Raw genomic sequence first — 23,652 nt, 5'->3', positions numbered from 1 at the left:
TCTCTCTTGTTCCTCCTCTCCCTCTTGTTCCTCCTCCTCCTCCTCTTGTTCCTCCTCCTCCTCTTGTTCCTCCTCTCCCTCTTGTCCCTCCTCCTCCTCTTGTTCCTCCTCTCCCTCTTGTCCCTCCTCCTCCTCTTGTTCCTCCTCTCCCTCTTGTTCCTCCTCCTCCTCTTGTTCCTCCTCCTCCTCTTGTTCCTCCTCTCCCTCTTGTCCCTCCTCCTCCTCCTCTTGTTCCTCCTCTCCCTCTTGTCCCTCCTCCTCCTCTTGTTCCTCCTCTCCCTCTTGTTCCTCCTCCTCCTCTTGTTCCTCCTCCTCCTCTTGTTCCTCCTCTCCCTCTTGTCCCTCCTCCTCCTCTTGTTCCTCCTCTCCCTCTTGTCCCTCCTCCTCCTCTTGTTCCTCCTCTCCCTCTTGTTCCTCCTCCTCCTCTTGTTCCTCCTCCTCCTCTTGTTCCTCCTCTCCCTCTTGTCCCTCCTCCTCCTCTTGTTCCTCCTCCCCCTCTTGTTCTGGAAAACGGAGGTTTGTATTCACAGCCTCTATTAGTGACTTTATCTCAATATGTCTCAAAATGTCATTTTGTATCTCTTTGTCATCGTTTTGTGTCTCTTTTCAGTTGTTTTGTCTGTAGTTGTTTTGTGTCTCTTTGTAGTCTTTTAGTCTTTTTGTAGTGGTTGTTTTTAATGTCTATGTATTTGTTTTTCTCTCTCTATGTTGACATTATATATCTTTTTGTGGTAATTGTGTGTCTCTTTGAAGCTGTTTTGTGTCTCTTTATGGTTGTTTTGTGTCTTTGTTCATTTGGCCACGTTTCATTTTTATTGTGAGTCTCTTTGCAATTATTTATATCTCTTTGTAGATGTTTTATGTTTATTTCTGTCCTTTTGAGTCTCTGTTGCTTTGTGTCTTGCAGTCATTGTGTGCCTCTTTGTAGTTGTATTATAGTCACTTTGTGTCTTTTTGCAGTCATTGTGTGCCTCTTTGTAGTTGTATTATAGTCACTTTGTGTCTTTTTGTAGTGGTCATAAAGTGGTCATAATTTCCACTCTTTCTGAAAGGTCCAAACACGTTTCTATTTGCGTCCAGAACGAGAACACACAAACACACAGACACAAACTCAAAAAAACACCTTGAGGGAAGGCAAGTTTTCTATTTATTTATTAAAATAGAAAAAAACATGATTTACATCAACAGCTCAAAATCTACAAACTACAGATTATGACACTGATGTGTTGTAACATGATACATTACTGACCTTTAGAGGAAAATACTGCAGTGGTTTAGGTGAAATGATGTAGCTAGTATTTACATAGTATTTGTATTATTGTTCATCAAAATATAATACATGTCTGCCATCCTCCAACACCTGTCCACCAGATGCCCTTAGACCTTCCTACTGGTCCCAGTCACCTGCTCATCTATCTCCACCCCCCAGTCGCTATCTTGCTTTGTTGCCTTTGAACCAGAACTGGACCCATTACCTGGACTTCACTGGACAGGTCAGTGGGTATTTTTAATTCATTTTCTAAATTCTTATTTTAAATGAATGCTTAAAAAAAAAAGAACGAAAATGTATGCGAAAAAAAAACTATCGGACTACTGTTTTGAAGCCTCAAGTTCGACATTTTGGTCGTTGCCATCTTGTTTTTTTGCAACCAGTGAACAGGAAGTGACCCTATCTGGACTGAGGAGGAGTGACGTAGAGAACAACTCTGTCAATCACTTTGTAGCCCCGCCCTAAAGCGTACCCTGCTTTATGGTCTGTTTGACTCTAAATGACCATAATTTACTAAATGAACATCATTCTGTATTGAAGAAGACTTGAAACTAGAGATTGAGACCAAAAACTAATGTTTACAATGTTTACTGAGGGAATACATCAAGAGAAGTAGAGTCATTTATATAGACTTCTATACAACCAGAGGAGTCGCCCCCTGGTGGTCAGGAGAGAGAATGCAGCTTTAACACATGAAGCATAGACTTCTATACAACCAGAGGAGTCGCCCCCTGGTGGTCAGGAGAGAGAGTGCAGCTTTAACACATGAAGCATAGACTTCTATACAACCAAAGGAGTCGCCCCCTGGTGGTCAGGAGAGAGAATGCAGCTTCAACACATGAAGCGTAGACTTCTATACAACCAGAGGAGTCGCCCCCTGGTGGTCAGGAGAGAGAATGCAGCTTTAACACATGAAGCATGGACTTCTATACAACCAGAGGAGTTGCTTTAACACTTGAAGCATTGGCTTCAATTTTCAGAACCGGAGGTAAACCTATAATATTCATAGGCGAGTATTTTTCATTTCCGTGCTATTTATCTGACAAGTAAAGGCCACTAAACTCGACTGCTAAAACCAAGAACCTTTGAGGTAAAATTAAAGATGTTGGTCCGTGTTGTTTCCAGGTGCTTTGGGTTTCTCCAGTAAAAAATAAATGTTGTCAGGAAGCTGCGACGGACCTGTAGATTGAGAAAAAAAATTCTGAACTTAAGTCAGTTCATTCTGAATGACCATCTGCATCTCATTCAGTATTTTCATAATATATAATTGTATTCCTCTTCTCAATTTAAAATGCTATAGCATTTCACATGTATCCTGCTCTAATCGAGCGTGGACCCACGAAACCTTCAGTTCCTACGTATTAAAGTTACCGTTATTAATTTCACCAATAAATGGGTTGCCGATGAAGGAACAAGTGGAGTTATCGGGCAGCGACGTCTCTGTGAGATAAAAATCAAACATATTGAATAAATACTGTAAGTAACCAGAACATTTGGTCCAATGATGGGATGAGCGCTCATTCTTTACCGCTTTTCTTCCCCACTGGTGGAAGATCGGGGATGGTGGAGTACGTGTGATCGTTGTGGTGTAATACATCTATTAACACATTTTACCATCAAGCATTATCTACCAATTTATTAAAACACCTTAAAGTCACATTTATCGGTAGTCGGTTAAATATGTGTAATTATTTACCTGGAAAATCATCCGCCATGCAGTATATAGCGGTTGGTCCGGCCAAGCTTCCTCCACCTGCCAGAGATGAACATATATATGCAGTTTTAAGTATGAAGATATAAAACAGTGGAAAATAAAATGTATATATAAATCTGTCAATGGACTTTTCCTTTCTTTGATTTTGATTTTTTTTATCTTTCGTGACTATGAAGCAGATGGAATATTTTTTATTTTGATGGTTAAATTCAGTACATATATAATTATATAAATAATCAGAAATGTCACTCGAATTCAAGCACAAATAACACTTTGACAACAAGTTCGGCCTTGATTATAGAACAAAGAAGTTGTCTGTCTTTAAAACAAGAAGGAAAAAAGGGAACACTTATTATTTCTCACCGTTTGTCGGCGGAACCGCAGACGAGTCCCGTATCTCGTCATAGACGGGGCTTCTTTCTGCACTTCCTGTGGAGAAACATTATTAACACCACGACATTAGTAATCCAGAGTAACTACTGATTGTCTGCTTTAAAGCCAGATGACAAACACACAGAGCTGACGACAACAAAGTGTTCAGTTTTCTACGTTTACCTTCACTTTCTATGTAATGTGAATTTTACCAAACATTTCTCTGAGTTTAGGAAGAAGCAACTTAAGCTTAGTTACGTTAGCTAACAACAGTGGGCAACACTGTCGAGGGGCTGCGTTGGTCCCACAGAATAAATTAACCTTAGTTAGAGTTAATCTACTCTGTGAAATATAACATTAGTTGTATTTATACTATATAAATATATAACATTAGTTATATTTATACCCAAGTAGCATCACAAACAGAATCCGTACAAGTTTGTTTGCTAATTGCGTTAGCCGGTGACTCACACGAGTGCGTGGCAGCTGTGGTCCTACGAAAGCCTTCAGTATTTACTTTAACCAATTATAAATATAAACCCACAATGTTTATTAACTGCGCCGTCCATTCACGTGACTTACTAGAAGCAACACTGGCGTTCGCCGGTGGCGAGATGGCGGAGCACACGGGTGGTCCAAGGATACACGTGTACGTTTGATCTTTTAAGTTTTATCAGTGAATATAAAAGAAGAGAAATCACATTTTGGGGATGAAAACTAATTATTACCTCAGTTTTTAGACCGTAATTTCAAGATTTTGACTAATAAAAGACGGTAACCGCAACCGTTTCACAAGGTTAGCCTTGTGTTACAACTTTAATCGCGACCGTGTTACTACGTTTCCCATAACGGTTTCACAATGTAAACATGTCGACGGTAATTCTGGGATTGAGACCTAATTGAATACCAGTTATTTACTTTGTTTTCTGGCTGTATTTTCAAAATGTTGACAATTTGTGAAGTAAAAGGCGTTAACCGGGACCGTTTCACAACGTTAATATAAACCTTGTGATATAACTTTAATCGCGACCGTTTTACTACGTTTCCCGTAACGGTTTCACGTTAACGGCGACCACAACCGTAACCGTAACCGCTACATCCCACTCTAACCAACGTAAAATGATGATGTTTGTACAGGTGAGGTTTCACCTCGTCTTTTAATCCTGCGTCTCAAAGCAAAGTAGACGACGATGATGATGATGAGGAGGAGGAGGAAGGCGACTATTCCAATCACCAAATCAGGAACTGGAAGACAAAGTAAGAATTAATAACACGTTGTTTAGAAACAAAGCAGAGTGTTTCAAAAAGAGTGTTTTAAAATGTTTTCAGTATTCATTGTACGTGTGTTGGCCGGCGTTATTGGTGTTCCTGAAGTTGTAATAGCAGTTCCTGTTGTTGTTGTTGTGTTACCTTGTGTTCGGGGCAGACCAATATAAACAGTATATATTCTCAGATTAATCAACTTTTTATTCATTAAATATCATGTTAATGTTTGTTTCATCTTGTGTTCTTGTTGTCTTTGTTGTTGTCTCCTTGTTTCTTTGTTGTCATCATACCTTCATTAGTCGGACGTGTAGTTGATGGTACAGTTGTTGTTGTTTGTCTTGTTGTAGGTGGGGTGGTTGTTGTTGTTGTTTTCGTGTAACCTGTTTGGGGCAGACAAATACAAACAGCATATATTCTCTCAGCTCTCTCAGATGAATCACCTCTTAATTCATTTAATGTTGTGTTAACATCTTGTTTCATCTGACCGCGTTGTGTCGTTGTGTCTTCATTAGTCAGACGTGGAGTTGATGGTGTTGTTTGTCTTGTTGTTGTTGTGGTGGTTGTGGTTTTGCCTTCTGAGTAAGAAACCGGACATAAATATACGGCATCAAGAAGCTCTTCACCGCAGAACAGAAAGTCATGAGACCGTGACACTCATTTCGAGCTGTGGTTTCTAACTTTGTTTCATTTAGCGGCACAACGTTCTCAACGTTCACAAACGTTCTCAAACGTTCTCACAACTTTAACCGGTTGAATGCGGAAGATGCTTGATTATAATACTTTTATAACCCTTTTGGTCGAGGTTATTATTATTTTTTGGGGCTGTGAAATGTCACTGTGAATATTAAGCTAAAGCCTGCAGCTGGTTAGCTTAGCTTGGCATAATGACTGAAAACAAGAGGAAGCAGCTAGCCCAGTCCAAAGGTAACAATCCACCAAGTGGCACCTCTAAAGCTCTGACTAACGTTCTCGTCGTTTGGGACTAAACTGGCCAAACTCGCCTCTGATTGGCTCAGACGCTGATATGCTATAGATATAGAAACATATATAAATTTAATATGTATTGAGGGATATGGAGACTTTGACTAAAGCTTTTTTAATTATGAACCCATTTTCATGAAACTTGAGAAATTGAATATGATGTATATTACTTATTGGAATTAAATCCATTTAATTTGAATCTGCTCAATGCCAAGATATTGACCTTCTTATAACCTCAACTTCCTCTTCCAGAAATAGGAAACATCAAGTGTAAGTAATTAGGGTTTTCAGCTTATTTTGGTGAGTTCCTCCAAAAGTGTAGATTTCTATATCTATTATATTGTTATACATTGGGTTATTTCAAGTCTCCTGTTAAGGTATATCTATCGTCCTCTTGCTGTTTTTTAATCTGCTGTTGGGTTTATTATTTTCCCCCTAACTTTACATTTCATTTTTACTTTACTCTTAATGTTTTGTTGTATTACATTATGTGTTACTTCATAATGCATCTTTTCATGTCTTTTATTGTGTAAACCTACATTATGGTATCGTAACGCATCCGCCTCCACTTTCACTTCAGATGTTTTTAAATGTGCTCCATAATTAATCTGACTTGATTTATGAAGCCGCCTGGTTGCTTCCTTTGTAATAATAAATAAATAAACTATTAACTCTTTTTAGAGTGCACACATAGAAACAGAGCGGCCACTGAACTGTTTTCTGGTGTCATTTCACTGGCACCAAAGGAATTGTTGATTGTTGTTAGTTTTTATGGTGACGTAGCACTAAAGCGTGGTGGACATCTCTAACTAGCTAATAGCCAGCTGGATTGCTACGTCCACCATGCTTTCATGCTGCACAGGTTACGGCTAATGAGTGTTTGGGTGACTCATTTACGTTGTCTCGTTACTGCAGCTGATGACAAGTTGTGGTGTCTCGGGGAGTTACGGGATGAACACACATGTCTCTCTGACTTCTGGGGTCTCACCTTTGTATTTCATCATCTTTATTAAACCTGACGAAGTATTTCATCATCTTTATTAAACATAACTTAGTATTTCATCATCTTTATTAAACCTGACTAAGTATTTCATCTTTATTAAACCTGACTAAGTATTTCATCATCTTTATTAAACCTGACTAAGTATTTTTTGTGTCTTTTTGTAGTTGATGTATGTCTATTTGTGGTTGTTTTGCATCGCTTTGTAGTTTTGTGTCTCATTGTCTTAATGTTGTCTCTTTGTGTTTGATCTGTGTCTCTTTGTAGTTTTGTGTCTCATTGTCTTAATGTTGTCTCTTTGTGTTTGATCTGTGTCTCTTTGTAGTTTTGTGTCTCATTGTCTTAATGTTGTCTCTTTGTGTTTGATCTGTGTCTCTTTGTAGTTTTGTGTCTCATTGCCTTAATGTTGTCTCTTTGTGGTTGATCTGTGTCTTTGTAGCTGCTCTGTGTCTCTTTGTAGTTTTGTGTCTCATTGCCTTAATGTTGTCTCTTTGTGGTTGATCTGTGTCTTTGTAGCTGCTCTGTGTCTCTTTGTAGTTTTGTGTCTCAGTGTCTTAATGTTGTCTCTTTGTGGTTGATCTGTGTCTTTGTAGCTGCTCTGTGTCTCTTTGTAGTTGTGTTACCCCTTTTCACCGCCGTTGTGAGTCTTTTTGTTATTTCTATTGATTTGAATCACTGTCTCCACAGCATCGTTTTGATAGAATAACAGATTCAATCTCTTGTGTATTTAAAGTGCTTCCTGTGTTCTTGATCCCATTTGAATCAATTCACTTATTTTTCATCTTACTCGTGTTGTTATTGTTGTCTTTGTTGTTGTCTCCTTGTTTCTTTGTTGTCATCATACCTTCATTAGTCGGACGTGTCGTTGATGGTACAGTTGTTGTTGTTTGTCTTGTTGTAGATGGGGTGGTTGTTGTTGTTGTGTTACCTTGTGTTTGGGGCAGATCAATATAAACAGCATATATTCTCAGATTAAACACCTTTTTATTCATTTAATATCATGTTAATGTTTGTTTCATCTTACTCGTGTTGTTCTTGTTGTCTTTGTTGTTGTCTCCTTGTTTCTTTGTTGTCATCATACCTTCATTAGTCGGACGTGTCGTTGATGGTACAGTTGTTGTTGTTTGTCTTGTTGTAGGTGGGGTGGTTGTTGTTGTCGTGTTACCTTGTGTTTGGGGCAGATCAATATAAACAGCATATATTCTCAGATTAAACACCTTTTTATTCATTTAATATCATGTTAATGTTTGTTTCATCTTACTCGTGTTGTTCTTGTTGTCTTTGTTGTTGTCTCCTTGTTTCTTTGTTGTCATCATACCTTCATTAGTCGGACGTGTAGTTGATGGTACAGTTGTTGTTGTTTGTCTTGTTGTAGGTGGGGTGGTTGTTGTTGTCGTGTAACCTGTTTGGGGCAGACAAATACAAACAGCATATATTCTCTCAGCTCTCTCAGATGAATCACCTCTTAATTCATTTAATGTTGTGTTAACATCTTGTTTCATCTGACCGCGTTGTGTCGTTGTGTCTTCATTAGTCAGACGTGGAGTTGATGGTTAAAGTGACAGTCACACCATAATGTGTCTTGAATACTGAGCCACAGACACTTCCTGTGGCGAGTCGAGCATCGAGTTCTCACGACTGAAAGCACTTGAGCTCAGAGAAGCTTCTCAATAACCAGAATTCATTATACAGGAAACCAAATGCGCAGTATGAATTCACCTCCATCCTCAAAGAAGTCTGTTTTACTTCCCACACGTGTCTCTGTTCCTCTCTGACTTCTGGGGTCTCACCTTTGGTCACCTTCAGATACGCAGCAGGTTTTCCTTCACAGAAGTAAAGTCCAGAGTGTTTAAGCTCCACAGATGTTATAGTCAACATCTGGTCAACAGGTGAAACATAAAACCCTGTCTGGGTATTTATGTCACCAGTGTTGTTGCTGCTCCATCTTTTATTAAATGGTCCTCCAGCATCAGGAGGGCATGTCAGAGTGACTTCTGTCCCCTCTGTGGCATCACGTGTGGTTGTTCCTGCACATACAAGAACATTCATGTTTAATAATGCTCCATCATTAACGTGTCGCATGTGTTCAGGATGAAGTCAGAGGTCGTGAAGAGGTTCCATTTAACGTGTTCTCCGTGTACACGGCCCTTCATTGGAGGAGGTTTCTCCTGAGGACTTGTTTCTTTTACAGTATCTACGGTTCATCGGAATGTGACGATATTTAACAGACATTCAGCTCAGGGACGCGATGCTGAAACAGGAAGAGGAAACACTGTGAGGTTGTTGTTACCTGGTGGGATCACCGTCAGCTCCACTGCTTCCCTGTTGCAGAAGTATCTTCCAGAGTCGGAGGCGGTCACTCTTCTGATGGACAGTGATTTATCTGACAATGAACTGTATCGTTTCTGCGGGTCTTTAACTTGTCTTATGTCACTATCAACATCAACTGTCAGTATTTTAACTTCACGTCCATTATTCTCTCTGCTCCAGGTCACGGTGCCCTCCACAGAGTGAGGACAACGCAGAGAGACTGAGGTCTGTTCCTCGACTACTTCATGGATTATTTCTGCAAAAGAAACAACATTTACAATAAACTAGCATCTGTTTTCAGAAACTTAATTTAATATTGCAAAGAGACATCTGGAGACTGTTTTGTGTCAAGTTTCTGAAATAAATCAATGTTGACTTACCTTCACTAACCCCAGTTACGTAACAAATCATTTAAAAAAAGATCAAACATAACCAAGTACTTTTGTTATCTAAACCTTACAAAGTACTTTAGTTGTCTAAACGTAACCAAGTACTTTGTTATCCAAACATAACCAAGTACTTTGTTGCTTAAACATAACCAAGTACTTTGTTATCCAAACATAATCAAGTACTTTGTTATCCAAACATAACCAAGTACTCTGTTATCCAAACATAACCAAGTACTCTGTTATCCAAACATAACCAAGTACTTTGTTCTCTAAACATAATCAAGTACTCTGTTCTCTAAACATAATCAAGTACTTTGTTCTCTAAACATAACCAAGTACTCTGTTCTCTAAACATAATCAAGTACTCTGTTCTCTAAACATAATCAAGTACTTTGTTCTCTAAACATAACCAAGTACTCTGTTCTCTAAACATAACCAAGTACTCTGTTCTCTAAACATAACCAAGTACTTTGTTATCTAAACATAACCAAGTACTTTGTTCTCTAAACATAACCAAGTACTCTGTTCTCTAAACATAATCAAGTACTCTGTTCTCTAAACATAACCAAGTACTTTGTTATCTAAACATAACCAAGTACTTTGTTATCCAAACATAACCAAGTACTTTGTTATCCAAACATAACCAAGTACTTTGTTATCCAAACATAACCAAGTACTCTGTTGTAGAAACATAACCAAGTACTTTTGTCGCCTAACCCTACGAGTTTATTTTGAAGTCCCGACTGTAAACTGACTCACTGTCTGGGGGGACGGTTGAGGTCAGGTGTGGACATCAAATGGTTAGAGTGAGGATGGGTCTTCATGCGGTGATTATAAACTAATAAACTAATCTCTGGTGGACCATCTAGATACAATCAAGTGGCATTTAAGACAGGAAGTTCAAATTCAAGGAACAATTGATAATGAAATGTGTCCACCCACAGCTCTACCTCCACACCCTGATGATAACACAACATCACACACATCACACTATCCGAGGGGACGAGGATCCGTGTTTGGAAATAAATGTAATTAAATACGTCGTCACCTGGAATAAAACGTAATAAAACGCACTTCCTGGAGAACGCGTAACTCACACAGAGAGATGAGCTGCTGAATCTCTCGCCAGCATTTAGTTGAACTAACAAACGTCACGCACACTTTATGAAGAAGAGCAAAAAGGGTAAACAACACAATTACAACTGCTGAGTTTGAGAAGCCCTCACCTGCAGCGGCGGTGCAGGCCAACAGCGCGACGAGCGCGCAGCTACAGCTCTTCATCCTCGTCTTCAAACACACTGACATGACTGATGAACGCCGACCACAGTTTCCATCCGAAGTGAGAACAGGAACTCGGCTGTCTGGGCGTAAATGTTTTGTTCCTCTTACAGAAAGAAAAAAACACCACAATAATGTCTTTGTTATGAATACTTGTGTTTCCTCTTATTTTAATATAACTCACAACAAATGCAGTGGCAGTCTGAGACGGTAGTTTGGTCTCCACCAACTCCTGGTGGATGTATCTTTATCTCAACGCTGTGAAATCAAAGTAGTAGGTTTTTTTTCTTTTGCATTTTACATATTTCTTATATTTCTGAACTTATTTTGACATATTCAGTCAATTAAATTTGATTGTTTCACATACATAGTTCAGATCTGCTTGAGTCTCTCAATCTGTATTCTGTTCGGCTGGCGTTCATCATCCATCCATCATCCATCATCCATCCATCATCCATCCATCATCCACCCATCATCCATTCATCATCCATCCACCCATCATCCATCCATCATCCATCCATCATCCACCCATCATCCATCCATCATCCACCCATCATCCATCCATCATCCACCCATCATCCATTCATCATCCATCCACCCATCATCCATCCATCATCCATCCATCATCCACCCATCATCCATCCATCCATCATCCATCATCCATCCATCATCCATTCATCATCCATCCACCCATCATCCATCCATCATCCATCCATCATCCACCCATCATCCATCCATCCATCATCCATCATCCACCCATCATCCATTCATCATCCATCCACCCATCATCCATCCATCATCCATCCATCATCCACCCATCATCCATCCATCCATCATCCATCATCCATCCATCCATCCATCATCCGTCCATCATCCACCCATCATCCCGCGTGATGTTCTTCTTCTCAGCCCCCAGATTAAAACACAATTCAATAACCAAAAGAGATCAGAATAAAGCTGAACCATGAGAGATGAAGACACAAGGCAGCAGGTGGTGGTGAACTGTGGGGAAGCATTCTGTGTTTTTGGTTTCAGCTGCAATAGAAAGATCAGAGCAGTGAAACGCACAATGAGCTTTTTATTCAACTCCTTTTTAGGTGAATTACTGTAAGTACCAAGTCATCAATCTGCAAGTCACACGGGATCCTCAAGTCTTTGCACCCAAATCCAGAGTCGAGTCCCAAATGAAGTCTGACAAGTACTTTGTTACTAAACATAAACTGGGCCCTGAACACCTCAGAGATCAATGATCTGGTGGTGTGGTTTCTGTAGATGGCATTTCCCTGGCATCCAACACCATGTAAAGAATCTCTAGTTATCTTTGACCCAGACTTGTCCTTTAACTCCCACGTTAAGCAAATCTCAAGGACTGCATTTTTTCATCTACGTAACATTTAAAAAATCAGACACATGCAGAAAAGCTGGTTCACGCGTTTGTTACTTCCAGACTAGATTACTGCAACTCCTTATTATCAGGCTGCTCTAATAAGTCTCTTAAATCCCTCCAGTTGATCCAGAATGTTGCAGCTCGTGTACTCACAAAAACTAAGAAAAGAGATCACATGACTCCTGTATTAGCTGCTCTGCACTGGCTCCCTGTAAAATCAAGAATCACATTTAAAATTCTTCTCCTCACCTACAAAGCCTTGATTGGTGATGCACCATCATATCTTAAGGAGCTTGTAGTACCATATTGCCCCACTAGAGAGCTGCTCACTAAATGCGGGGCTACTTGTGGTTCCTAGAGTCCTAAAAAGTAGGATGGGAGCCAGAGCCTTCAGTTATCAAGCTCCTCTTTTATGGAACCAGCTTCCACTTTCAGTACACATGACATCTATTGCTTCTGTCCATCCGGGGAGAGGAATCCTCCAAGTACTTTGTTGCCTAAACAACATAAACAAGTATGTAATAAACCTACAAATGAAACGACTGCCAATTGACGCTCAGCTTTGGGAAACGAGGAGACACGAGACGAGACAAGGAGACACGAGACCAGGAGACACGAGACGAGGAGACACGAGACGAGACAAGGAGACACGAGACGAGACAAGGAGACACGAGACCAGGAGACACGAGACGAGGAGACACGAGACGAGACAAGGAGACACGAGACGAGACAAGGAGACACGAGACAAGGAGACACGAGACGAGACGAGGAGACTTGAGACGAGGAGACACGAGACGAGGAGACACGAGACGAGACAAGGAGACACAAGACAAGGAGACACGAGACCAGGAGACACGAGACGAGGAGACACGAGACAAGGAGACACGAGACGAGACGAGGAGACTTGAGACGAGGAGACACGAGACGAGGAGACACGAGACGAGACAAGGAGACACAAGACAAGGAGACACGAGACCAGGAGACACGAGACGAGGAGACACGAGACGAGGAGACACAAGACGAGACGAGGAGACACGAGACAAGGAGACACGAGACGAGGAGACACGAGACGAGACGAGGAGACTTGAGACGAGGAGACACGAGACGAGACGAGGAGACACAAGACTAGACGAGGAGACACGAGACAAGACGAGGAGACACGAGACCAGGAGACACGAGACGAGACAAGGAGACACGAGACAAGGAGACACGAGACGAGGAGACACAAGACGAGACGAGGAGACATGAGACGAGGAGACACGAGACCAGGAGACACGAGACCAGGAGACACGAGACCAGGAGACACGAGACGAGGAGACACGAGACCAGGAGACACGAGACGAGACCAGGAGACACGAGACGAGGAGACACGAGACGAGACAAGGAGACACGAGACGAGGAGACACAAGACGAGACGAGGAGACACAAGACGAGACCAGGAGACACGAGACGAGGAGACATGAGACGAGACAAGGAGACACGAGACGAGGAGACACGAGACGAGGAGACACGAGACGAGGAGACACGAGACGCGAGACTAGACGAGGAGACACGAGACTAGACGAGGAGACACGAGACGAGACGAGGAGACACGAGACGAGGAGACACGAGACTAGACGAGGAGACACGAGACGAGGAGACACGAGACTAGACGAGGAGACACGAGACGAGGAGACACGAGACAAGACGAGGAGACACGAGACTAGACGAGGAGACACGAGACTAGACGAGGAGACACGAGACAAGACGAGGAGACACGAGACTAGACGAGGAGACACGAGACGAGGAGACACGAGACAAGACGAGGAGACACGAGACGAGGAGACACGAGACTAGACGAGGAGACACGAGACTAGACGAGGAGACACGAGACGAGGAGACACGAGACTAGACGAGGAGACACGAGACGAGGAGACACGAGACGAGGAGACACGAGACGAGGAGACACGAGACGAGGAGACACGAGACAAGACGAGGAGACACGAGACTAGACGAGGAGACACGAGACAAGACGAGGAGACACGAGACTAGACGAGGAGACACAAGACGAGGAGACACGAGACGAGGAGACACAAGACTAGACGAGGAGACACGAGACGAGGAGACACGAGACAAGACGAGGAGACACGAGACTAGACGAGGAGACACAAGACGAGGAGACACGAGACGAGGAGACACGAGACTAGACGAGGAGACACGAGACGAGGAGACACGAGACGAGGAGACACGAGACAAGACGAGGAGACACAAGACGAGGAGACACGAGACGAGGAGACACGAGACTAGACGAGGAGACACGAGACGAGGAGACACGAGACAAGACGAGGAGACACAAGACAAGACGAGGAGACACGAGACTAGACGAGGAGACACGAGACAAGACGAGGAGACACGAGACAAGACGAGGAGACACGAGATTAGACGAGGAGACACGAGACGAGGAGACACGAGACAAGACGAGGAGACACGAGACTAGACGAGAAGACACAAGACGAGGAGACACGAGACGAGGAGACACGAGACTAGAAAAGGAGACACGAGACGAGGAGACACGAGACGAGACGAGGAGACACAAGACCAGGAGACACGAGACGAGACAAGGAGACACGAGACCAGGAGACACGAGACTAGACGAGGAGACACAAGACTAGACGAGGAGACACAAGACCAGGAGACACGAGACGAGACAAGGAGACACAAGACCAGGAGACACGAGACGAGACGAGGAGACACAAGACCAGGAGACACGAGACGAGACAAGGAGACACGAGACGAGGAGACACGAGACGAGACGAGGAGACACGAGACTAGACGAGGAGACACGAGACGAGGAGACACGAGACGAGGAGACACAAGACGAGACGAGGAGACACAAGACTAGACGAGGAGACACGAGACTAGACGAGGAGACACGAGACGAGACGAGGAGACACGAGACTAGACGAGGAGACACGAGACGAGACGAGGAGACACGAGACGAGGAGACACGAGACGAGGAGACACGAGACGAGGAGACACGAGACTAGACGAGAAGACACGAGACGAGGAGACACGAGACGAGACGAGGAGACACGAGACTAGACGAGGAGACACGAGTACAGGAGACACGAGACGAGATGAGGAGACACAAGACTAGACGAGGAGACACGAGACTAGACGAGGAGACACGAGACCAGGAGACACGAGACAAGACGAGGAGACACGAGACGAGGAGACACGAGACGAGGAGACACGAGACGAGGAGACACGAGACTAGACGAGGAGACACGAGACCAGGAGACACGAGACTAGACGAGGAGACACGAGACCAGGAGACACGAGACGAGACGAGGAGACACGACACCAGGAGACACGAGACGAGATGAGGAGACACAAGACTAGACGAGGAGACACGAGACTAGACGAGGAGACACGAGACCAGGAGACACGAGACAAGACGAGGAGACACGAGACGAGGAGACACGAGACGAGGAGACACAAGACTAGACGAGGAGACACGAGACCAGGAGACACGAGACAAGACGAGGAGACACGAGACGAGGAGACACGAGACGAGGAGACACAAGACTAGACGAGGAGACACGAGACTAGACGAGGAGACACGAGACAAGACGAGGAGACACGAGACTAGACGAGGAGACACGAGACGAGGAGACACGAGACTAGACGAGGAGACACGAGACAAGACGAGGAGACACGAGACCAGGAGACACGAGACGAGGAGACACGAGACTAGACCAGGAGACACGAGACGAGACGAGATCTTGTGACCTCCTGTCAGCTCTCGGCTTCTTTTAAAACTGTGCGGTGGGTTCAGACTTTTGTGTGAATTCATATTTATTTCATTCTCTGAACACGTTTTGAATGTTGAACGTCATCTGCTCCAAAGTTGGAACATGTTCAATGCAACCACAGCGCCACCATGTGGCAGTTCAGGGAGCACTGCGTGTTTGGTCCCTTCGTTCCTCTTATTTCAATGTTTTTGACAACTCAACTGTCATATATTTTCCAACAAATGTGTAATGTAATAAACATTAGAGGGACTCTTTTTTAAATATTGGTTGTATTATTAGTTTGAAGTCATAATACAGAAGCTGCATATCGACGTGGTGCGACAGAAACATCACATATTTAAATGTCTTTAACTTTGGCATCATGATTGTGACTACATATAATTATTCACAAAGCACAAACAGTAGTGAGGTGTTCTCCATAGATAACTTTATTTTAGTATTTCACAAATACGACAAAAAAACACTCTTTAATGCTCGATGCAAATGTGCATGTTTCCCAAAATACACAACTATTTATTTAGAACACATTCTGATTCACACAATATAAAATGTCTCCAAATCAACACAGTGATGGACGAAGTATTCAGATTCTTTATTTTAGTAAAAGTACTAATACCACACTGTTATAAGTAGAAGTCCTGCACTTAAAATATGACTCAAGTAAAAGTATGTATCAGGAAGAGGTAGTTAAAGTATAACAACTGTGACTGTTCTCCTGTTGTACATTCATTACTTCGTTATTACTCATGTATTAATGTAACAGGATTGTTTGAGCTGCAGCTCATTTTTAACTATTAACTAATTATTCTTTTCATTTTAATATAATCTGCTGATTATTTGCTCCATTAAAAACTACAGAAAACAACATTATAGAAACCAGCAAAAGCACAAAATATGTTATAGAACAAGCAGCCTGAACTTTAAAATCTATAAATGCAGCGAGAATTTGCCAAGTCGTCAACAATAAAAGGTCATTGCTAAAGACTTCTCTAAAGCCTAACTCAGTATTTCATCATCTTTATTAAACATAACTCAGTATTTCATCATCTTTATTAAACATAACTCAGTATTTCATCATCTTTATTAAACATAACTCAGTATTTCATCATCTTTATTAAACCTGACTAAGTATTTCATCATCTTTATTAAACCTGACTAAGTATTTCATCATCTTTATTAAACCTGACTAAGTATTTCATCATCTTTATTAAACCTGACTAAGTATTTCATCATCTTTATTAAACCTGACTAAGTATTTCATCATCTTTATCAAACCTAACTCAGTATTTCATCATCTTTATTAAACCTAACTAAGTATTTCATCATTATTAAACCTGACTAAGTATTTCATCATCTTTATTAAACCTGACTAAGTATTTCATCATCTTTATTAAACATAACTCAGTATTTCATCATCTTTATTAAACCTGACTAAGTATTTCATCATCTTTATTAAACATAACTCAGTATTTCATCATCTTTATTAAACATAACTCAGTATTTCATCATCTTTATTAAACCTGACTAAGTATTTCATCATCTTTATTAAACATAACTCAGTATTTCATCATCTTTATTAAACCTGACTAAGTATTTCATCATCTTTATTAAACATAACTCAGTATTTCATAATCTTTATTAAACATAACTCAGTATTTCATCATCTTTATTAAACCTGACTAAGTATTTCATCATCTTTATTAAACCTGACTAAGTATTTCATCATCTTTATTAAACCTGACTAAGTATTTCATCATCTTTATTAAACCTGACTAAGTATTTCATCATCTTTATTAAACATAACTAAGTATTTCATCATCTTTATTAAACATAACTCAGTATTTCATCTTTATTAAACATAACTAAGTATTTCATCTTTATTAAACTAACTCAGTATTTCATCATCTTTATTAAACATAACTCAGTATTTCATCATCTTTATTAAACATAACTCAGTATTTCATCATCTTTATTAAACATAACTCAGTATTTCATCATCTTTATTAAACATAACTCAGTATTTCATCATCTTTATTAAACTAACTCAGTATTTCATCATCTTTATTAAACTAACTCAGTATTTCATAATCTTTATTAAACATAACTCAGTATTTCATCATCTTTATTAAACATAACTCAGTATTTCATCATCTTTATTAAACATAACTCAGTATTTCATCATCTTTATTAAACATAACTCAGTATTTCATAATCTTTATTAAACTAACTCAGTATTTCATCATCTTTATTAAACATAACTCAGTATTTCATAATCTTTATTAAACATAACTCAGTATTTCATCCTTTTTATTAAACCTGACTGAGTATTTCACCATCTTTAAACTTACTAATTAGTTTTGTAGTCTAAACCTAACTGAGTTGTTTCCTGTGGAGACGGTACTTTATTTTGAAAGGGCATGTTGAATGAGGACTGTTTCCTGAATGAGTTTTTACCACTTCTTCTTCTGCATGATGGAGGATCAGAGATCATTTCCTGTTTCTATTTGTCGAGCTGCAACAGAGAAAATATAAATGTGTTAATTAACCACAATGTCAGCGAGAACATTTAAACAGCTTGTTTATGGTGAATATTAGAACATGTTTATGGTTTATGGATTCACACTTTGTCTGTTTGTTAGAAAGTTGAGCCAAACAACAAGCAGCAGCGCCCCCATGTGGTGGCTTACATACTGTCTTACATTGGAGTCATAATTCCGTAACTTTGAATGTTCAGTAGCAAAGAAAAGCTTTAAGTGGCTCCAGACCGCGATAACGTGGATAACATGTAGACTGACCTTTTCTCCGGGCCGCGGCGGTGATGCCGGTCATGACCACCAGGTAGAGGAACGCCACCGCCGGCCGAACACACAGCTGCCACGCAGGAGCCGCTGGGAGACAAGAAACCTTCAGAACCACTGCATCCATCTCCAGTTATGATCAATACGCGGGTCACAAAGGCAGGCGTGGTTACAGACGTCATGGTTACAGACGTCATGGCTACAGACGACATGGTTACAGACGGCGTGGTTACAGACGGCGTGGTTACAGACGTCGTGGTTACAGAGGTCATGGCTACAGACGTCATGGTTACAGAGGTCATGGTTACAGAGGTCATGGTTACAGACGTCATGGTTACAGACGGCGTGGTTACAGACGGCGTGGTTACAGACGTCATGGTTACAGACGGCGTGGTTACAGACGGCGTGGTTACAGACGGCGTGGTTACAGACGGCGTGGTTACAGACGGCGTGGTTACAGACGGCGTGGTTACAGACGGCGTGGTTACAGACGGCGTGGTTACAGACGGCGTGGTTACAGACGGCGTGGTTACAGACGGCATGGTTATAGACGACATGGTTATAGACGACGTGGTTATAGACTCATGGTTACAGACGTCATGGTTACAGACGGCGTGGTTACAGACGGCGTGGTTACAGACGGCGTGGTTACAGACGGCGTGGTTACAGACGGCGTGGTTACAGACGGCATGGTTATAGACGACATGGTTATAGACGACGTGGTTATAGACTCATGGTTACAGACGTCATGGTTACAGACAGCATGGTTACAGACGGCATGGTTACAGACGGCATGGTTATAGACGACGTGGTTACAGACGACATGGTTATAGACGACATGGTTACAGAGGTCATGGTTACAGACGACATGGTTACAGACGTCATGGTTTGTGTCACTGTAACTGTTTTGGCTTTTTGTAATTACTTTGACTGTGGATTGTTTTCCCTTTCTGAAGTCGATTTGCGTTGTTTGTAGTTTTTTTGTGTCTTTTTGTAGTTGATGTTTGTCTATTTGTGGTTGTTTTGCAACCACAAATAGACAAATGTGTCTCATTGTCTTAATGTTGTCTCTTTGTGGTTGATCTGTGTCTCTTTGTAGTTTTGTGTCTCATTGCCTTAATGTTGTCTCTTTGTGGTTGATCTGTGTCTTTGTAGCTGCTCTGTGTCTCTTTGTAGTTTTGTGTCTCATTGCCTTAATGTTGTCTCTTTGTGGTTGATCTGTGTCTTTGTAGCTGCTCTGTGTCTCTTTGTAGTTTTGTGTCTCATTGCCTTAATGTTGTCTCTTTGTGGTTGATCTGTGTCTTTGTAGCTGCTCTGTGTCTCTTTGTAGTTGTGTTACCCCTTTTCACCGCCGTTGTGAGTCTTTTTGTTATTTCTATTGATTTGAATCACTGTCTCCACAGCATCGTTTTGATAGAATAACAGATTCAATCTCTTGTGTATTTAAAGTGCTTCCTGTGTTCTTGATCCCATTTGAATCAATTCACTTATTTTTCATCTTACTCGTGTTGTTATTGTTGTCTTTGTTGTTGTCTCCTTGTTTCTTTGTTGTCATCATACCTTCATTAGTCGGACGTGTCGTTGATGGTACAGTTGTTGTTGTTTGTCTTGTTGTAGGTGGGGTGGTTGTTGTTGTTGTGTTACCTTGTGTTTGGGGCAGATCAATATAAACAGTATATATTCTCAGATTAATCACCTTTTTATTCATTTAATATCATGTTAATGTTTGTTTCATCTTACTCGTGTTGTTCTTGTTGTCTTTGTTGTTGTCTCCTTGTTTCTTTGTTGTCATCATACCTTCATTAGTCGGACGTGTAGTTGATGGTACAGTTGTTGTTGTTTGTCTTGTTGTAGGTGGGGTGGTTGTTGTTGTTGTGTTACCTGTTTGGGGCAGATGAATACAAACAGCATATATTCTTTCAGCTCTCTCAGATTAATCATCTTTTTATTCATTAAATATTGTGTTAATATCGGTTTCTTCTTACTCTTCTTGTTCTTTTTGTCTTTCTTGTCTCTTTTTTTCTTTGTTGTTGTCGTATCTTCATTTGTCAGATGTGTTGTTTGTCTTGTAGGTGTTGTGGTTGTTGTTGTTGTTGTTGTTGTATCTTCATTTGTCCGACTTGTTGTTGTTGTCGTGTAACCTGTTTGGGGCAGACAAATACAAACAGCATATATTCTCTCAGCTCTCTCAGATGAATCACCTCTTAATTCATTTAATGTTGTGTTAACATCTTGTTTCATCTGACCGCGTTGTGTCGTTGTGTCTTCATTAGTCAGACGTGGAGTTGATGGTTAAAGTGACAGTCACACCATAATGTGTCTTGAATACTGAGCCACAGACACTTCCTGTGGCGAGTCGAGCATCGAGTTCTCACGACTGAAAGCACTTGAGCTCAGAGAAGCTTCTCAATAACCAGAATTCATTATACAGGAAACCAAATGCGCAGTATGAATTCACCACCATCCTCAAAGAAGTCTGTTTTACTTCCCACACGTGTCTCTGTTCCTCTCTGACTTCTGGGGTCTCACCTTTGGTCACCTTCAGATACGCAGCAGGTTTTCCTTCACAGAAGTAAAGTCCAGAGTGTTTAAGCTCCACAGATGTTATAGTCAACATCTGGTCAACAGGTGAAACATAAAACCCTGTCTGGGTATTTATGTCACCAGTGTTGTTGCTGCTCCATCTTTTATTAAATGGACCTCCAGCATCAGGAGGGCATGTCAGAGTGACTTCTGTCCCCTCTGTGGCATCACGTGTGGTTGTTCCTGCACATACAAGAACATTCATGTTTAATAATGCTCCATCATTAACGTGTCGCATGTGTTCAGGATGAAGTCAGAGGTCGTGAAGAGGTTCCATTTAACGTGTTCTCCGTGTACACGCCCTTCATTGGAGGAGGTTTCTCCTGAGGACTTGTTTCTTTTACAGTATCTACGGTTCATCGGAATGTGACGATATTTAACAGACATTCAGCTCAGGGACGCGATGCTGAAACAGGAAGAGGAAACACTGTGAGGTTGTTGTTACCTGGTGGGATCACCGTCAGCTCCACTGCTTCCCTGTTGCAGAAGTATCTTCCAGAGTCGGAGGCGGTCACTCTTCTGATGGACAGTGATTTATCTGACAATGAACTGTATCGTCTCTGCGGGTCTTTAAAGTGTCTTATGTCCCTATCAACATCAGCTGTCAGTATTTTAACTTCACGTCCATTATTCTCTCTGCTCCAGGTCACGGTGCCCTCCACAGAGTGAGGACAACGCAGATAGACTGAGGTCTGTTCCTCGACTACTTCATGGATTATTTCTGCAAAAGAAACATAAATCACAATAAATAAGACATTTCCCTTTTAACTGTTAAATGCAGTGACTTATTACGTTGAATATGATATTGTTAATTATACATGACATCACTGACACTGGACCTCATAATATACTGCAGATTGCATGGACTTAATGTATTATTAGATACATACGGTATAGGTACCTTATTATGATTATAATGAATAACATTATCATGAATGTCTTAATTAATAAAAAGAGTGAACGGATGAATGTGAAGGCTCTTCTTACCTGCAGAGACGCTGCAGCCCAGAAGTAAAGCCAGCAGGCAGCTGCAGAGTTTCATGCTCGTCTTCACTCTGAAATGATTCAGTGCCTTCACTTCCTTCTTTTATGGAAGATGAGAACAGGAAATGTGTGGCGTGGCGTTTCTTTTTTAATCGCCGATGAATTCTTCAGCGACAAATACAGTGTTTTGTCCATTTTAAAGGTTATTGTAACTAAAGACGACTGTTTTTTAGCGAGTGTTCTTCATAGTAGCTTGTTATAAATTAAGCAACATGTGGACAACGACTTTTCCTAATTGAATAAGACGCACTGTGAAGTCACTGAGTGAACAAACCCCTCATGCCTCAGTTATTAATGTAAATAAAGCAATTTTGCTTACTTTTCTATGGAATAAATCTGTCAACAAGTAACTTTGTGAACATAAAGTGTTCAAATTGAGACTGCCCTTTCGGTTTGGGTCGTAAACGCCGTGGCAAACAGTCAACAAGAAGTTTAGAAAAGGAGATATGAGAAATTAACTATACACTGAATGCTGCCATATTTTTGGAAAAACATGCAATTGTGTATGTAGTTTTATATTTCTGGTCCACATCCTGTGCTAATGTTTATCTTTGCAGCGTTGATGCCAGAGCACAGGCTACAAATCAACTATGCTTGATTGTTTGAGAGGTTTATTTGTAATTTAATTCTCAAGCAACACAAATACACCATTGTGAAACGGTCTGGTTCATTTAATACGTGCACCAGGAAGTGCATTAGCATAACTCCTTCTGTGGGTCTTCAGTGCAGCAGCTGAGAGAAGGAAGCTCTCGAGCCGACATGGTTCAGCTTGTCCTCGTGCGACCCTCAGTGGAGTTATCTAATAACTTATTTTTAAGAGTTTAAAATATTAGTCATAGCATCACGAGGGTTTATTTATAAGCATTATTTATATTTGTGTCAATCATTATGTTTTATTTGGTGTGTAATGTGGCATAATGCAGTGTTACTTTACACTGTCAACAAAAACCTGTTGTTGTTGTTTTTCGCTAATAAACCGTGATTGGCTAGCGCGCGTGTCGATTCAACGCGGGGTCCCGGAAATCCTTCGCGTCCATTGGCGGGTTGCTCCTGTCCATCAAAACGCGCTGTCGCGATTGGGCCAAATCACCCTTTTTACCGCGGCACTCTGCGACTCATCTCATTGGTTCTCCGCGCGGTCAAATCCCACCCGTCCTCGTTACTCATTGGCTGCTCCGTTTCAAATGGGCGGCGACTTTCCTGGAAGAAAAAAAAAGAAAAAAAAGAAAAAGAACTGGTTTCCTTGTCTGTCACATGCGAAGCGAAGGGAAAGAGACGATAAATCAACCCGCAGCCTCAACCTGGTCAAATATCACGTTGCAGCCGCAGGAAATACAGCTTCAACCGGACCTTTAAATGTCCGTAATGCTCGGCATCACCCGGGAGCCTCAACGCTAAACCTGGCGGCCATATTGTGTGTGTTTCGCTCGCTGTTATCGCCTCTCTGACTGCCCCCCCCCTGCTCT

The 23,652-nt window shown here is 41.4% G+C and overlaps 2 protein-coding genes across 11 annotated transcripts in view; one reads left to right on the top strand and one right to left on the bottom strand.

Annotated features, from left to right (window-relative positions):
• Positions 1-2,163: 2,163 nt before the first annotated feature.
• Positions 2,164-23,273, bottom strand: LOC117739316 (cell wall integrity and stress response component 3-like). 10 transcript variants are annotated; one of them, XM_034545646.1, is made up of 15 exons: positions 22,130-23,273; positions 21,588-21,863; positions 21,089-21,325; positions 20,545-20,700; positions 7,865-8,005; positions 7,628-7,768; positions 7,391-7,531; positions 5,108-5,197; positions 4,913-5,002; positions 4,506-4,601; positions 3,348-3,413; positions 2,967-3,023; positions 2,799-2,867; positions 2,642-2,710; positions 2,164-2,449 (listed from the first exon to the last, which is right to left on the bottom strand). In XM_034545646.1, exons 1-15 carry the CDS (start codon positions 22,182-22,184, stop codon positions 2,367-2,369), a joined length of 1,767 nt encoding a protein of 588 aa, XP_034401537.1. In that variant the 5' UTR covers positions 22,185-23,273; the 3' UTR covers positions 2,164-2,366. The 10 variants fall into 10 exon arrangements, with proteins under 10 accessions (XP_034401537.1, XP_034401538.1, XP_034401539.1 ...); XM_034545647.1 differs by having other exon boundaries at positions 7,448-7,531; XM_034545648.1 differs by lacking the exon at positions 5,108-5,197.
• A 158-nt stretch (positions 23,274-23,431) lies between these two features.
• Positions 23,432-23,652, top strand: part of atf6b (activating transcription factor 6 beta) — a 12,284-nt gene continuing 12,063 nt past the window's right edge. Inside the window, exon 1 of the mRNA XM_034545635.1 lies at positions 23,432-23,652. This exon is cut by the window's right edge and continues 91 nt beyond it. The gene's annotated coding sequence lies outside the window, so the exon portion shown is untranslated.

This window comes from Cyclopterus lumpus, chromosome 11 (assembly GCF_009769545.1).
Source record: "Cyclopterus lumpus isolate fCycLum1 chromosome 11, fCycLum1.pri, whole genome shotgun sequence".
Taxonomy (NCBI): Eukaryota; Metazoa; Chordata; class Actinopteri; order Perciformes; family Cyclopteridae; genus Cyclopterus; species Cyclopterus lumpus.
This window is presented reverse-complemented; position numbering and strand designations above follow the sequence as displayed.

Coding starts and splice junctions, on each gene's coding strand:
- LOC117739316 (XM_034545646.1), bottom strand. CDS start 22,184: ATGAAACTCTGCAGCTGCCTGCTGGCTTTACTTCTGGGCTGCAGCGTC. Junction 4,602..4,912: donor TACACGTCCGACTAATGAAG/GTATGATGACAA, acceptor TTTGTCTTCCAG/TTCCTGATTTGGTGATTGGA. Junction 2,450..2,641: donor TATTGGTGAAATTAATAACG/GTAACTTTAATA, acceptor CTCAATCTACAG/GTCCGTCGCAGCTTCCTGAC.